The 17,662-nt window shown below is 38.8% G+C and overlaps 1 protein-coding gene across 1 annotated transcript in view; it reads left to right on the forward strand.

The window, feature by feature from the left end:
* Nucleotides 1–8,669: 8,669 nt before the first annotated feature.
* The window catches only part of DNAH6 (dynein axonemal heavy chain 6), a gene marked incomplete at both ends in the record, with an annotated part of 289,518 nt that continues 280,525 nt past the window's right edge, over nt 8,670–17,662 (forward strand). Inside the window, one exon of the mRNA XM_082672762.1 lies at nt 8,670–8,894. Within this exon, the coding sequence (XP_082528888.1) occupies nt 8,670–8,894 (225 nt within the window). The remainder of the gene's footprint in view (nt 8,895–17,662) is intronic.

The raw sequence follows: 17,662 nt of genomic DNA on the forward strand, positions 1-17,662 counted from the left end.
GGGGTTAAAGTAGCAGCTGATTAGGGGGCTCTGGCTCACTCAGGCTCAGGGGTGGGTCGGGTACGGGATGCGGAGCAAGCCTGTGGTGGCAGAGGCTGGTGTGACATTGCAACAGCCTGAGGTGCACCGTGTGTTGTCCCAGGGAAGTTGTCCCTGGATCATGGGACCCTAGTAGTGCCAGGCTGCACAGGCGGGTGGGGAGGTGTGGATAGTGACCTGTGCTCGCACACAGTCTTCTTGGTGGCTGCAGCAGCAGCCTTAGCGTCTCATGCCCGTCTCTGGGGTCTGTGCTGATAGCTGCAGCTTGTGCCCATTTCTGGAGCTCATTTAGGTGGTGCTCTGGATCCCCTCTCCTCGCGCACCCCAAAACAATTTTCTCTTGCCTCTTAGGCAGTTCCAGACTTTTTCCCGGACCCGCTTCCGGCTAGCTGTGGTGCACTAGCCCCCTTCAGGCTGTGTTCACACAGCCAACCCCAGTCCTCTCCCTGGGATCTGACATCCGAAGCCAGCCGAAGCCTCAGCTCCCAGCCCCCACCCTCCCCGACAGTTGAGTAGACAAGCCTCTCAGGCAGGTGGGTGCTGGTTGGCACCGATCCTCTGTGCGGGAATCTCTCCACTTTGCCCTCTGCACCCCTCTTGCCGTGCTCTCCTCCGTGGCCCCAAAGTTTTCCCCCCACCCCTCCCCCGTCTCTGCCAGTGAAGGGTCTTCCTAGTGTGTGGAAACTTTTCCTCCTTCACAGCTCCCTCCCAGAGGTGTAGGTCCCTTCCCTATGTTTTGTCTCTGCTTTTTCCTTTTACCCTACCCAGTTACGTGGGGAGTTTCTTGCCTTTTGGGAAGTCTGAGGTCTTCTGCCAGCATTTAGTAGGTGTTCTGTAGGAGTTGTTCCACATGTAGATATATTTTTGATGTATTTGTGGGGAGGAAGGTGATCTCCACGTCTTACTTCTCGGTCATTTGAGGGCCCTCTGTCAGTGACTACTTTTTATATTTACCACATTATATATATTTACTATCACAGGAGTCAGCAAACTTTTTCCTTAAAGACCAGATAGTAAATATCCTGGGTTGAATAGTCTCTATCAAAACTACACAACTCTATTTGGTGCAAAAAACAGCTATAGAAAATATCTAAAGAAATGGTCATGGCTGTATCCCAATAAAGCTTTATTTAAAAAAACAGGCAGCAGTCTGGATTTGACCCATAGGATAGTATTCACTAACTCCTACTCTATGCTATTAAGATTCTGATCCCAGTTCCAACCTGTGGCAGAGGGAAGGGTGGTTCTCATCCCAACACGAAATTCTCAGACACCAGCAAAGTGTCTACAATTCAACTCAATTCTGACAAGGATTTACCTGGAGATTGTGTCAGATCCCACAGTTTAAGGGTTCAGTCCCACAAGACTTCCCCCTCTCCCCCACTTTAGACACTAGGCACAAACCCAATCAGCTATAGAATGGAAGTTCCCATGGTCTCTCTGAGCTCAGGGGACCATCAGTGGTCACATGTGAATGACCTGAGGCTCTGAGACCATCAGTGTTGATTTGTTTACTGGATACAGGTTCTTTACAATGTAGCATTTGACAGAGATCCTGACTAATATTTTCAGGAAGAAAAAGGAGTCTTTAGTAGAATTTCTAAATAAAGGAAAGTCATTTTCCTACTATTCTCATTGCATCACACCACATCTAGACTCTCACCTTCAGTTCTGAGAGCCATTTTAGCATAGAATTAGTAGGAGTTCTGCAAAACTATCATACATAGACTAAAGAAACTGGAATGTCGGGAGGGAGGGATTCAAAGAAGGAAGATTAAGGGAAAGACATTTCTGCCTTCAAATATTTAAAAAGAGATCATGGGGGCAATTTGCAGAACTGACAAGAAAGTAGATTTTGACATCTACCAAAAAAAAGAACTTTCTGACAATTAGAACTGTCCAGCAGTGGCATAGAAGTCACACATTTCCTGTAACTGGCAGTGATCAAACATGAGAAGCCTACCTTTTGAGCACCATTCCTGCCTTGTGTATCCAGCAGACCTACTGGACACCCATTCTGTTCTCTTTAATAGCATTTCTTAAATTTAATATGCAATGAGCCACCTGAGAATTATTAAAATGCAGACTGATTCAGGAGGTCTGGGGCAGGATCTGATATTCTGCAGTCTAACAGGCTCCCAGGGAATGCTAATGCTGCTGGCTTATACAGCACATCTTGAATAGCAGGACCCTGTGGCTGAGGCCCTTGGACTTGGTTGGACATTGGAATCACCTGGGGAAGGGGACGCTAGAAAAAACCCTGATGTCTGGGTCTCTCACTCTTAGTTTAATTAGCATGGTATGTGGTCTGGGTGTCAGGGTTTTCAAAACTCTCTAAGTTACCCCTAACACAAAGTTAAGTTTAAGGAGCACTGCTCTATGGTCTTTCAAAACATTCAACACTGGATCAGAGATCACTTCTGCAAAGACCTTTAATTGGAATAAAATTATCTGGGCTTGGGCAGGTCATCTCATTCATGAATAATTAACATCGATTCAACATTTTTGAGGAAAACTTTGTAATCATCATTAAATCTCATAATGTGTAGGACATTAGACCATAGAATGTCCCACGCCCCCTCCAAATAGCTGAGATGAGAAGCTATTGCCCTGATTCAACATATGTGACTCAAAACCTCCTTTGACTGTACATTCATTTGACCACAAGGCGGTGATAGAGCAACAAAACATGATACCACAACCACATCCACCACCACCACCTTCACCCCAGAAAGTTGAGCTATGTGACCTATACTTAAGGCCAGAACACTTGCAGACCAGGTATAATTCCCAACTCTGAGGGGTGATTGGTCACAGGCTCCTTTGAGAATTTAACAGCTATAGACAAATGTACACCCACAAACATGAATACAATTTTAAGCAGTTCACAGACCCTGAAATTAAACTGTGAACAGTCAAGCCTAAAGATGAGTTACCCCCCCACCCCAGTATAAATTATATGGAGCCTGAGCACCTCCATCCTTAGGAGCAGCTGACCTTACCTACTGCTTCACAGAGAAGAAAGAAGAAATCTGGTCCAAGTCTACCCATTTACCTAATCCACTTCGACCTTCCTTCCCTCCACACGGAACAGGGTGGCTCTTCTTTACACTGAAGGCTAAATCCTCCACCCGTGTTCCTGATCCCTTCACCCTGGCCTCCACCAAGTTCATGGCCTCTCTATTTTATGCTCTTATATATTTTCTTGTGCTAATTTAAAAATAACTCACTTTTCTCAATACAAAAGTGGTATATGGCTTTTATTTTTAAATATACAGAAAAACAAAGGATATAACATAAAATACGCATGAATCTCATAAACACTTATGTTTTTCTTCCATAGAGTTTGCTGAGTTTACATACACTTGTGCTTTGTTATGCAAACTGTTTTATGACCTACTTAATCTAACATCTTTTAATCTTCATATATTTTCACCTGCCCTTAACCAGAGATGTTCATTTGATTCATCTATAGAAATTTTTAAGCAGATATTTGCCTAAATGCCAATTCCAAAGATTCTTATTTACCAGGTCTGACATGAGCCTAGAAATCTGTATGTTTAGAAAAGCCTCACGTGATTTTGAAGTATAATTCTAGGAGTACGATTGTTACTTTAAAAAAAATGTTTGTGCATAAAGACAATTTTATTATTTCTTGGATAAACTTTACTAAAGTATAACTTAAATACAATTAGCTACACCCATTTTATGTATACATTTTTTAAATTTATTGCAATAACATTGGTTTATGACATAGAAATTTCATGTGTATAACATTATATTCCAACTTCTGTATACACTACAGCATGCTCACCACCAGAAGTTTAGTTTCCACCCATCACCATAGAGTTAACCCCCATTTCCTCCTCCCCACCATCTCCAGTCCCCTCTGAAAATCGCTTCTCTGTTCTCTGTATCTATCTTTTTGGTTTTGTTTGGTTAGGTTTGTTCATTTATTATTACTATTTTATATTCCATATATGAGTGAAATAATATGGTATTTGTCTTTTTCTGTCATTTCATTTAGCATAGTACCCTCAAGATCCATCCATGTTGTCTCAAAGATTTTATATTTTATATTTTATATGGCTGAGTAATATTCCATTGTGCATAAATACCACATCTTCTTTATCCATTCATCTATTGATGGGCACTTAGGATGTTTCCATATTTGGGCTATTGTAAACAATGCTGTGATGAACATAAGGGTGCATATATTTTTTTCTAATAAGTGTTTTTGTATTCTTTGGATAAATAACCAGAAGTGGAATAGCTGGATCATATGGTATTTTTATTCTCAATTTTTTGAGGAATGTCTATACTATTTTTCATGGCGGCTGCACCAATTTACATTCCCATCAACAGTGCTATATTTTTATGATTCTCTTAATTCCTGTGAGTTCAGCAATACAGTTAAAATAATGTGCCTTGGAGTTTATCCAAACATATAGGTGTTTCGCTTCAGGAATTTTTCAGAATATAGTCCACCGTACATCCAGTAGCAGAATTCCATGATTAATATTATGGAATTTTAACTATTAAAGTTGATGGATCTCAGGGCTTCCCTGGTGGCGCAGTGGTTAAGAATCTGCCTTCCAATGCAGGAGACACAGGTTCTAGCCCCGGTCCAGGAAGATCCCACATGCCACGGAGTAGCTAAGCCCATGTGCCACAACTACTGAGCCTCCGCACACCCTAGTGCCCATGCTCCGCAACTAGAGAAGCCACTACAATGAGAAGCCCGCGCACCGCAATGAAGAGTAGCCCAGCTCTCCGCAACTAAAGAAAGCCCATGCGCAGCAACACAGCCAAAAATTAATTAATTAATTAATTTAAAAAAATAAAGTTGATGGATCTCAATTTGTATCTTAGCTCTGCCATTTGCCACTTCTGGACTGATCTTGGGTAAATTACATAACCTCTTTAAGCCTCAATTTCCTTAGTGGTGGAGTAGGTACAATAATACCTCTAAAATAATATGAAGCTGTTGCAATGAATAGTATAATGGTGAAGAAAACTTCACAAAGGATCCGGCATATAAATCTTAACTTCATGTTCACTAAGTTTTAACCATTTTTACTTAGTATTACTGTTTTCTTAATCTAGTTCTCGTAAACCTTTCGTAGCCTAGTTCTTTAGCTATGAAATGGGAATTTTAGGTTTGTTGGAAGTATTTGAGATAATAAATGCAAAACATATAGCACAGTACCTGGTACATAAGGAGCACCCAATAAATAGTAACAATTATTGCTATTTACAAGAGCTCTGAAACAATCAATAGGCAATAAACAAAGCTCTTGTTTGATAATGAATATGACATCTTGCCACATTAAAAAAATAAGTTTGGAGAGATTTGGTAAGTAGTGTTCAATACAGCGATACCTTCATAAAACTCTATGTGTCCATGTCTTCTATCCTGCACCCTTCTTGGCTCTTGGAATGAATGCTCTTAGCTGCATAAGGTAACGTTAGAATACAATCACCTTCATCGACTAACAAAGAAATTCTTGAACTGAGGAGCAATAAATTATGTCTCCCCCACATAAACTTTGAAAGCAACAGATTAAAATATTCATTGCACATCCAAAATGAAGTCTATTTTGGGGTGTGTGTCTAACACTGCATATTATTATAATATGCTTTTATGTATACTGGGTTGTTTTGATTTTTTTTTCATTACTAGTTTATATTTTATTGGCTCTGATTGATTACCTGTGTGTACCTTGCATCTCTGGGGAATTAGTATTTATTATGTCTACATTTGAAGTTTATCTGAATTGTTTCTAAACTGAAGTTACTCCATTGCTGTTTGCGATTCCTGATTAAGGATTAGGAGATCTGTATTCCAGTTTTACCTCTGCCAGGACTAGGTGCCTGACCTGGAGTAAATTATTTACTTTCTCTCTGGGTCTCAGTTCTCTTATTACCAAAATGAGGGTGACTTCCCTGGTGATCCAGTGGGTCAGACTCCACGCTCCCAACGCAGGGGGCCGGGATTAGATCCCTGGTCGAGGAACTAGATCCCGCATGCATGCCACAACTAAGAAATCCGCATGCTGCAACTAAGGGTCCCGCATGCCACAACGAAGGTCCCACATGCTGCAACTAAGACCCGTCACAGCCAAAATCAATCAATCAGTCAATCAATCTTTAAAAAAAAATGAAATGGGGGAGTAATTGGATTGAGTGATCTGTTTTCTCCATTCCAGCTCTATTATTATATGAGTCTCTCCTTTGGAGGTGGTGTCATGTCTGCATGGAAAATACATACCTGAGTATCTTAAGACTGAGAAAATGCAGGTTGTGAGTATGATATGTAAAGCACCTCATACAGGACTTTGCTTTCAAGGCAAGAAACAAATATCAAGGTGTTTTTTTTTAAGGGGGGGGTACCAAAAAGGACAAAATATAATAATGTTTCAGCGGTGATTATGTCATTTTGGAGGGGCGGTTGAAAACCAAGTCTCTGCCATGTGGTGTAACATTTCCCCGAGGCAGGTAAAAGGCTGCTTCCCCTGATCACTAACCGGGGTAAGGTAACTTCAGTAAGCAACCTGCACGGGGCATCGGTGGGGTCGCTTCCATACAGCATTAGCAGCAGTCTTTGGAGACTTAATCCGGTGGGTCTAAATGCCAAACAAGATCCAGGGTCTGCTTTGGTGAATACGGTGCAGGGACCAATTAATATGGGCTCGTGCTTTGCCTGACACTAAGTCACCTTCCAGGCGGAAAAGAACATCAGCAGAAAAGGACTCGGTGAGGTTTGAGGGGAAGAAGAGCCCGCATTCCTAGCGCCTTAGGACACTCCCGGGAGGAGGTCGGTGGGTGGGGCAGAGACGCAGGACGGTCGCTCCCTTGGAGAGCGGGACGTGAACTGTCTACGCAGGCACTTGATTCTTCTAACCACAGCAAGTTAGATTAAAGCGAATGCCAAGGCAGCCTCAAGCCTCTCGAGGGGCAACAGAAAAGATTCCTGGAGGAGGAGGGAGGTGCAGTGAGCGTGGGCGGTTGATAAGCGAAGGAACAAACATAAGTAACCAACTCCTTTGGCTGCCTCGCCTTCCAGCCCAGCCCGGGAACACTTCCCAGCACGGAGAAGCCGTCAGGGCTAGTGCGAGCTCTCCATCAATCAGTGACGTAAGGAAATTTCCAGAGACAGTCATTGGCTCGACTGCCCGGCACAGTCCTGGACCCAGAGCTGCAGTTGGCTGAGGGGTTGCCGTGGCGACAGGTCGCGCACAGGCGCAATGAGCCTCAGTGGAGGCCTGGTGGCTGCTAGGCAACGGGAAACATTCTCGGCTTAGAGACAACTTTCTACTAGACCCTGCTTTTTCTCTGTCTCAGGAGACCGTCTGAGGCGGCTGCTGGTCTAGTCTGACTTGGTGAGTCCTGAGGAATCGAGCTGTGGGGCTGAACTCCGAGGCGGGAGACTTATCATGCTTTTGGAGCACATAAGGAAAGGCTCAGAGAGGCAGAGAGGCAGAGAAGGCCAATGGAAAGGCATTTTAGTGATACCTACTACCTACCTAGCAATTTAGAGGGCTGGAAACCGAGGAACAGAGCTATCAAGAGACTTGTCCAAGGTCACACACGGAGTGGTCAGGTCTGGACCTCTGCTAGTCAGTATGGTAACCACTAGCCACAGGGGGCTAGTCTGAATTGAGATGTGCCCTAAAGGTGAAATACTTTGAAGACGTAGTAACAAAAAAGAAACTATCATATTAATAAGTTTTATATTGATTACATGTTGAAATGATAATATTTTGTACATGTTAAATAAAGAACATTATTAAATTAATTTCTTTTTTTGTTTTTGAATGTGGTTACTTGAAAATTTTAAATTGCATAGGAGATTTGCATTATATTTTGGTTGGCCAGTGCTGATCTAGACTAAAACCTGGGCCTGCTGACACCTGGTTCAAGACCTCGTGTGTTGTAATACTGTTTTTAAGGAAAGTATTTCCACCCATCTGGTGGGACCGGAGTGTGAGTGGTGGTGAGGGTACAAGACCGCTACAAAAGGCTCATAGTTCTAGTGTTCTGGGACCTTGCTTATGAATCAGAATCTGCCTTTTCACAAGCTCTTCAAGTGATTCTCATCCACATAAAATCTCCAGAAGCGCTGTTTTATGCTTTAGCCTTCAACTCTTTTTTCCCTTTATTTGGTTTCTCTGTGAGTACCTAGGCTATATATCTCAGATTACCTGCATTAGAATTACCTGCATTTTGAACACTACCCCCACCCCCGGAGATATTTTGCATACTCAGGTGTGAGAAACGATCTCAGTATAATGGCATTTCTCTTCATCCTTCCAAATCTGGACCATTGTGGTCCCCAAATCAGAGGCAGCAAGAGCATCACCCAGGAAGTTATTAGAAATGCAAATTCCTGGGTCCCACCCCAGCTACGGGGCTTCTAGAAGGCCAGGCATAGTTCCGAATTTTCATTCCTCTGGTTTAGGTCCTCAGTTTGGGAAGAATGGGGTAACTTTGATAGGTTTTCTTTGGGGATAAGCAAATTCAGCTCTCCGTGGTTCTTAAAACCCCTCCACTTAGCCCTACTTCCCCAATCCTTTTGCTCTACTTTTCATTTTTCTTTTCTTGACCCTAAACCCTCTCCAGGAGTGAAGATGGCTTTTCGTGCCTCAGACAATGAGTTGGACCTGGAAAGTATTGGAGAGCTGATGGAAAACCCTGCGATTACAAGACTGAACAGTATAAAAGCAAAGGGAAGACTGAGTTTTGTAACACCCACAGAAAATGAAGGTGATACACAATTCCTGACATTTAAGCACACTACAAAAGCTCAGGAGAAGACAAGAAAACGACAGCAGCCTATAAAACTAGAGCCTCTGGTAAGTTTGAAAACCAGCATTTTAGCCACTTTTGGCTACAGAGGATGTTGCTTTGGGGGATGGAAGTAATTTCTAGACTCTTAATTAACAAAGAAGGAAAGAAAACCTGAAAGTTAAGACTCATTTATGAAATTGTAAACACACTTATTTATTCAAAATTATTGAGCTCTAAATACTGTTTGAGGTGGTGGGATGCAGTGGTGAACAAAGTTTTCTAGCAGATAAATTCTCTCTAGCATTATGTACAATACGGATACTTAACTATGTAGGCTGTAAGGCTCTTTTAGGTACTGGGGTACCGTTTGATACTAGGAACTTCAGTAAGAGTAATATATATAATTACATAATTTTATTATTTTTAAAGTGAATGCCTAGTGTCCTGAAAAATTTTGTACATGTCTGAAAATAGTTTTAAGAATCCATTTATGCCCTTGGATAATTATATATCCATGTAAAAGACCAGTGAAAGTGCATAAAAAAGTGAAAAGTGAAAGTCCTCACTCGGACTTTCAGATGTTAACTCCTGTTGTTAGTGGTTGCCTTTCAGGCTGTTTTATATGTTTATTCAAATATATATGTGTATATATATATATGTATGTGTTTGTGTATAAACATATAGCTTTAAAGAAAGATTATACAGTACATACTGATCTTCAAAGTACTGATTTCACTAAAACATATGGAAGTCTTTCCAATTTGTGCATACAGAGGTATCTTCTTTTTTTTTTTTAATAGAAGATGTTGGCGATAGAAGTTTATTAATTAATTTATTTATTTTTGCTGTGTTGGGTCTTCATTTCTGTGCGAGGGCTTTCTCTAGTTGTGGCAAGTGGGGGCCACTCTTCATCGCGGTGCGCGGGCCTCTCACTGTCGCGGACTCTCTTGTTGTGGAGCGCAGGCTCCAGGCGCGCAGGCTCAGTAGTTGTGGCTCACGGGCCCAGTTGCTCCGCGGCATTTGGGATCCTCCCAGACCAGGGCTTGAACCCGTGTCCCCTGCATTGGCAGGCAGATTCTCAACCACTACGCCACCAGGGAAGCCCCAGAGGTATCTTTTCTAACAGCTGCACTGTGTTTTGTTGCATGGATGTGCCATGATAGAGTACCCATTAATTGTTCTCCTAAAAGGAGTTCTGGTTATTTCCTTTTCATTTTGTTGTTGTTATTATTTTGCTATTGCAGATAATGCTGCATTGAATGACTGCCTTTGTACAGATAAAAATGGATTTTCAGAAGTGGCATTTTGTAGGTCATAGAATATGTACATTTTAATTTTGAAAACTATTGCCCAATTGTGCTGAAAGGTTTACCTTTGCACCTACGATGTATAAGAGGTCCTGCTTACCTACATCTTTGCCAAAACTGACGCTATCAGTTCTCTTATTTTTGCTAGACTGATAAGTTAAAATGGCATCACATCTTATTAATGAAGTTAATTGTATTTTCATTCATTCATTGGCATGTATGTAACTTATTTCGTGGATTCTGTTCATAATCACTGTCTACTTTAAAATTAGATTGTTTGCTTTTTTCCTATCAGTTTCTGAGGTTTTTAAAAACATATATATATAATGTATATATGTGTAACTGAATCACTGTGCTGTATACCTGAAATTAACATGATATTGTAAATCAACTATATTTTAATTAAAAAAAATAAATAATAAAAACATATATATACATATATATTATGGACGTTAACCCTTATTCCATTGCTTCTCAAATTTAGGTACTGATTCATGCTGGAGGAAAACATTCTTGAAGGTCCATAGTGCTCATTTGTTATTTTTATTTTAATGTTACTTTATGTGAAAAACGGTTTACCTAGGGATTAATTCAAAATTTTTGATAAACAAATTAACATCTTAAATGCAAAGAAAACTACACAGCCAATTGCAATTCTGATTAACAGAAAATGCAAAGTAACAGATGTTGTTGACACTGAACTTCCATTTGCAAGGTGGGTATGGCACTACCTGAAGCTGCTCTCTTCTCCAGAGAGCAGTGTGCCTGCACTATGCATTGTGGGGAGTTTGGGGGCCTCTCTACTATTTTTTTCCCATGGAATTAGTATTAAACCTTTTACACTTGTTTCTTTCTGACGGGTTTACCTTCATGTGGCAAAAGTGTATAATTAACCCTTGATGATTAAAGTAGTTCCGTTTGACATCAGTGTGATAAATTTATGTATATTGAATTCAGCGCCTACTACATGCCAGGCTCTGAGTCATGCTCTGGGGATACAACAGTGAACAAGGGAGAACAGATCCCTGTTGACATTCTAGTAATCCTAAATAATTAAACTGAAGAACGTCATCTAATGATAGGTGCTGTTAAGAAAATAATATAGGGAATGTGGTCAAGACAAACAGCAGGCTACTTTAGATTGGGTGACTACAAAGGTCTCCCTGAGGAGATGTCATCTGAATGAGTCCCAGACTATAGCCTTTATCACCTGCCAGACTGTGAATGGACAAGCCTTCAGAGATTACAGTCCCCAGCCCTTGAGCTGCCTCAGCTGATGTCAAGTGGAGCAGAGGCAAGCTGTCCTCACTGAGCTCTACCTACATGGTAGATTTTTAAGCAAAATAAATGTTGTTGTTCTGTTTTAAGTTACAAAGTTTGGAGCATTTTATTATGTAGTAGGTGACTGGAACAATATAACAAATACATGAATATAGTAGTTCTGCAATATTAAAAATACTAAGGAATAAAGTGAAAATGACATAAATTTCTACCACATGGAGAGAGTAGCTTAGTATTCAAGAGACTAATTTCATGTGTATAGGTACATGTAGTTTGATTTGTTCTGACAGAGTTAGTAATACTATGTTTGTTCTTTTTATCATTGCCATCCTTCCCCTCTCCTCCCCTCCCCTTCTTTGTTCTTTTCTCCTCCTCCTATGCCCACCTCCCCACCTTCCTTCTCCTCTCTCTCTTCTTCTCTTCCCTCTTTCTTTCCCTCTCCCACTCTTCTTCTTTTACATTTTTCCTTACCTTCAATTCTCCAATCTCTGACCCCCATTTCTATAGTATCTGTCATTAACAACAATCTGATGTACATCCTTTCTTGCTTTTCTCCATGCTTAATTTTATATAAATGGATAAATACACACACAAAAATACATATTTTTACATAATTTTTTATGAATACACAAGATAAAAAGATGTAAATTATAACATCAAAAACATAAAATATGTAGGGGGGATAAAATGGAGAGCTTTAGAATGCATTCAAGTTTAAGTTATTATCAACTTAAATCATTACAAATATAAGTTTTTTTAAGTGAGTCTCATGGTAACTATAAAGCAAAAACCTATAGTAGATACACAGAAGATAAAGAGAAAAGAATCTAAGCTACTGAACTACTGAAGAATATTATCAAATCTAAAAGGAAGAGAGCAAGAGAAGAAAAAAGGAGCAAAAGAATCATAAAATAACCAGAACATAATTTACAAAATGGCAATAAGTACATACATATCAATAATTACTTTAAATGTAAATAGACTAAATTCTCCAATCAAAAGACACAGACTAGCTGATTAGATTTTTTTAAATAGACCCTTCTATTTTAAATCTCTTATAGGCATCTACATGCTGCCTACAAGAGACTCACTAGAGATGTAAGGGTACAAACAGATTGAAAGTGAAGGGATGAAAAAGGTATTCCATGCAAATAAAACCAAACGAAAGCTGGGGTAGCTATACTTATATCAGACAAATAGACTTTAAGACAAAGACTGTAATAAGAGACAAGATCATTATATAATGCTATAGGGGTCAATCCAACAAGAGGATATAATGTTTGTAAATATGCACCCAATATAGGGGCACCTAAATATATAAAGCAAATACAGATCTAAAGGGACCAAGAGACAGCAATACAATATTAGTAGGGGACTTTAACACCCTTCTTTCATCAATGGAAAAATCATCCCGACTAAAAAATCAATAAGGGAACATTGCCCTTAAATGACAAGTTTGAACTAGTGGACTTAAGAGACGTATATAGAAATTCCATGCAAAAGCAACAGAATACACTTTCTTCTCAAGTGCACATGGAACATTCTCCAGGATGGATTATATGTTAGGCAACAGCACAAGTCTTAATAAATTTAAGAAGGCTGAAATCATATCAAGTATCTTTTCTGACCACAGTAGTATGAAACTAGAAATCAATTACAAGAAGAAAATTGGAAAATTCACAAATTTGGTCAAGGAAAATTGGGTCAAAGAAGAAACCAAAAGACAAATTAAAAAATACTTTAAGACAAATGAAAATGGAAATACAACATATCAACACTTATGGGATGCAGCAAAAGTGGTTCTAAGAGGGAATTTCATAGGAATAAATGCCTACATTAAGAAACAAGAAATACCTTAAATAAGCAATCTAACTTTACACTTCAAGGAACTAGAAATGGAAGAACAATCAAAGCCAAAAATGAATAGAAAAAAGGAAATAACAAAGATCAGAATGGAAATAAAGGAGATAGACACTGAAAGAACAATAGAAAAGATCAATGAAATTCAATGAAACTAAGAGCTGGTTCTTTGAAAGATAAACAAAATAGACAAAACTTTAGCTAGACTTACCAAGGAAAAAAAAGAAAGAGGACTCAAATAAAATCAGAAATGAAAATTTAGATGTTACAACTGATACCACAAAATATGAAGGATCATAAGAGACTGCTATGAACAAATATGTGCCAATAAATTGGACAACCTAAAAGAAATGGTTACATTCCTAGCAACGTACAACCAACCAAGATTGAATCATGAAGAAATAGAAAATTTGAACAAACTGATTACAGTAAGGAGATTGAATCAGTCATCAAAAACCTCCCAACCAACAAAAGTCCAGGACCAGATGGCTTCACTGGTGAATTTTACCAAACATTAAAGAATTAATACCAATCCTTCTCAAACTCTTCCAAAAAACAGAAGAGGAGGGAACTCCTCCCAATTCATTTAATAAGGCCAGCATTACCCTGAAGCCAAAACTAGACAAGGATACCACAAGAAAAGAAAATTGCAGGCCAATATCCCTGACAAACATAGATGCAGAAATCCTCAACAAAATATTAACAAACAGAACTCAATAATACCTTAAAAGGAGCTTACACCATGATCAAGTGGGATTTGTTCCAGGGAAGCAAGGATGGTTCAATATCCACAAATCAATCAGCATGATACACCACATCGACAAAACAAAGGATAAAAATCATATGGTCCTCTCGATAGATGCAGAAAAAGCTTTTGATAAAATTCAACATCCATTTATGATAAAAATTCTCAACAAAGTGGATTAAGAGGGGACATACAACAACATAATAAAGGCCATATATGACAAACCCAAATATAACATAGTATTATGTTAGTATATCACTAACATAATACTCAACAGTGAAAAGCTGAAAGCTTTTCCTCTAAGATCAGGAACAAGACAAGAATGCCCACTCTCAACACTTTCATTCAACATAGTATTAAAAAATCCTAGCCACAGCACTAGGATAAGACAAGAAAAAAGAGATAAAAGTCAAGAAAAAGAGATAAAAGGCATCCAAATTGGAAAGGAAGAAGTAAAACTATTGCTCTTTGTGAATGACATGATACTACATATAGAGAACCCTAAAGAGATCACCAAAAAGCTATTAGAACTCATAAATAAATTCAGTAAATGTGCAGAAAACAAAGTCAAAATACAGAAATCTGTTACATTTCTATACACTAATAATGAACTATCAGAAAGAGAAATTAAGAAAACAATCCCATTTACAGTTGCATGAAAAAGCAGGAAATACCTAGGAATAAACATAACCAAGGAGGTGAAAATACCTGTACACTGAAAACTCTAAGATGTTGACAAAAGAAATCAAGAAGACATAAACGGAAAGAAAATCTGTGCTCATGGATTGGAATAATTAATGTTGCTAAAATGCTGATACTACCCAAAACAATCTACAGATTCAATGAAATCTCTCTAAGAATTCCAATGATATTTTTCACAGGAGTGGAACAAACAATCCTAAAATTGTGTGAAACCACAAAAGATCCCAAATAGCCAAAGCAATGTTGAGAAGGAACCATGAAAGATCTTGAATAGCCAAAGCAATTTTGAGAAAGAAGAACAAAGTGGGAGGTATCATGTGTCCTGATTTCAAACTATATTGCAAAGCTATAGTAATCAAAGCAGGATGGAGTTGGCATAAAACAGACACATAGATCAATGAAACAAAATAAAGATTCCAGAAATAAATCCATACATATATGGTCAATTAATTTATGACAAAGGAGCCAGGAATATACAATGGAGAAAGGACAGTCTTTTCAGTAAATGGTATTGGGAAAACTGAACAGTCACATGGAAAAACAAAACTGGACCACTAACTTACACCATACACAAAAGCTAACTGAAAATGAATTAAACATTGGAACAGAAGACCTGAAACTATAAAACTTCTAGAAGGAAACATAGGTTGTAAGCTTCTTGAGATCAGTCTTGGCAATGATTTTTTGGATTTGACATCAAAAGCAAAGGTAACAAAAATTAATATACAGAAATCTGTTGCATTTATATATACCAACAATGAAAGACCAGAAAGAGAAATTAAGGAAACAATCCCATTTACCATCACATCAAAAATAATAAAATACCTAGGAATAAACCTACCAAAGGAAGCAAAAGACCGGTACTCCAAAAACTATAAGATGCTGATGAAAGAAATCAAAGATGACATAAACAGATGGAAAGATATACCGTGTTCTTGGGAAGAATCAATATTGTCAAAATGACTACACTACCCAATGCAATCTACAGATTTAATGCAATCCCTATCCAATCACCAATGGCATTTTTCACAGAACTAAACCCATACACCTATGGTCAATTAACCTACAACAAAGGAGGCAAGACTATACAATAGAGAAAAAAGAGTCTCTTCAATAAATGGTGCTGGGAATGTAAATTGGTACAACTCCTATGGAGAACAGTATGGAGGTTCCTTAAAAAACTAAAAATAAAGCTACCATATGATCCTGCAGCCCCACTCCTGGGCATATATCTGGAGAAAACCATAATTCGAAAAAATACATGCATCCCAGTGTTCATTGCAGCACTATTTACAATAGCCAAGACATGGAATCTACCTAAATGTCCATCAACAGATGAATGGATAAAGAAGATGTGGTACATATATACAATGGTATATTACTCAGCCATAAAAAAGAATGAAATAATGCCATTTGCAGCAACATGGATGGACCTGGAGATTATCACACTAAGTGAAATAAGCCAAAAATGAATATCATATAATATGCCTTATATGTGGACTCTCTCTGTCTCTCTCTCTCTCTCTCTCTCTCTCTCTCTCTCTATATATATATATATATATATATATAGAGAGAGAGAGAGAGAGAGAGAGAGAGAGTATATATATATATATATACACACACAAATGAACTTATTTCCAAAAGAGAAAGAGACTCACAGACATAAAACAAATTCACGGTTACCAAAGGGGAAAGCGGGGGGTGGTGGTCGGGGGAGGGCTAAATTGAGAGGTTGGTATTAACATGTACACACTACTATATATAAGGTAGATAACCAACAAGGGCCTACCATATAGCACAGAGAACTATGCTCAGTGTATAACTGAATCACTGTGATGTATGCCTGAATCTAACACAATATTGTAAATTAACTATACTTCAATAAAAAATTTTAAAATTTATTAAAAACTACAAAAGCAAAGGTAACAAAAGCAAAATAAACAAGCAGGACTACATAAAACTAAAAGGCTTCTGCACAACAAAGTAAACCTTCAACAAAATGAAAAGGCAACCTCTGGAAGAAACTATTTGCAAATCATATATCGGATATGAGGTTATAATCCAGAATATATAAGGAATTCATACAACTCATAAAACAATCAAATTTTAAAAATGGGGCTTCCCTGGTGGCACAGTGGTTGAGAATCTGCCTGCCAATGCAGGGGACACGGGTTCGAACCCTGGTCTGGGAAGATCCCACATGCCACGGAGCAACTGGGCCCATGAGCCACAACTACTGAGCCTGCGCATCTGGAGCCTGCGCTCCGCAACAAGAGAGGCCGCGACAGTGAGAGGCCCACGCACCGCGATGAAGAGTGGCCCCCGCTCGCCGCAACTAGAGAAAGCCCACACACAGAAACAAAGACCCAACACAGCCAAAAGTAAATAAATATTTTTTTTTAAAAAAAAGGAAAGCAAGGATGTTTAAAAAAAAAATTTTTAAAGATGGGCAGAGGATCTGAATAGACGTTTTTCCAAAGAAGACATACAGATGGCCAACAGATTCATGAAAATGTGCTCAACCTCACTGATCATCAGGGAAATGTGAATCATAACCACAATGAGGTATCGCCTCACACCTGTTAGAAAGGCTATTATCAAAAAGACAAGAAATAGGAAATGTTTACAAGGATGTGGAGAAAAGGGAATCCTTGTGTACTGTTGATAGGAATGTATATAAATTGGTGCAGTCACTATGGAAAACAATATGAAGTGTCCTGAAAAAATTAAAAATGTGATCCAGCAGTCATACTTCTGGGCATTTATCTGAAAGAAATAAAAATACTAGCTCAAAAAGATACTTATAGATACGTATAATTGCACCCCATATTCATTACAGCATTATTTACAATACCCAAGACATGGAAACAACCTATGTGTCCATCAGTGTAAAAACAGATAAAGAAAATGTAGTATATATACACACAATAGAATATTA

The sequence above is a fragment of the Grampus griseus genome (genome assembly GCF_964374135.1).
Source record: "Grampus griseus genome assembly, chromosome: 15".
Classification (NCBI taxonomy): domain Eukaryota; kingdom Metazoa; phylum Chordata; class Mammalia; order Artiodactyla; family Delphinidae; genus Grampus; species Grampus griseus.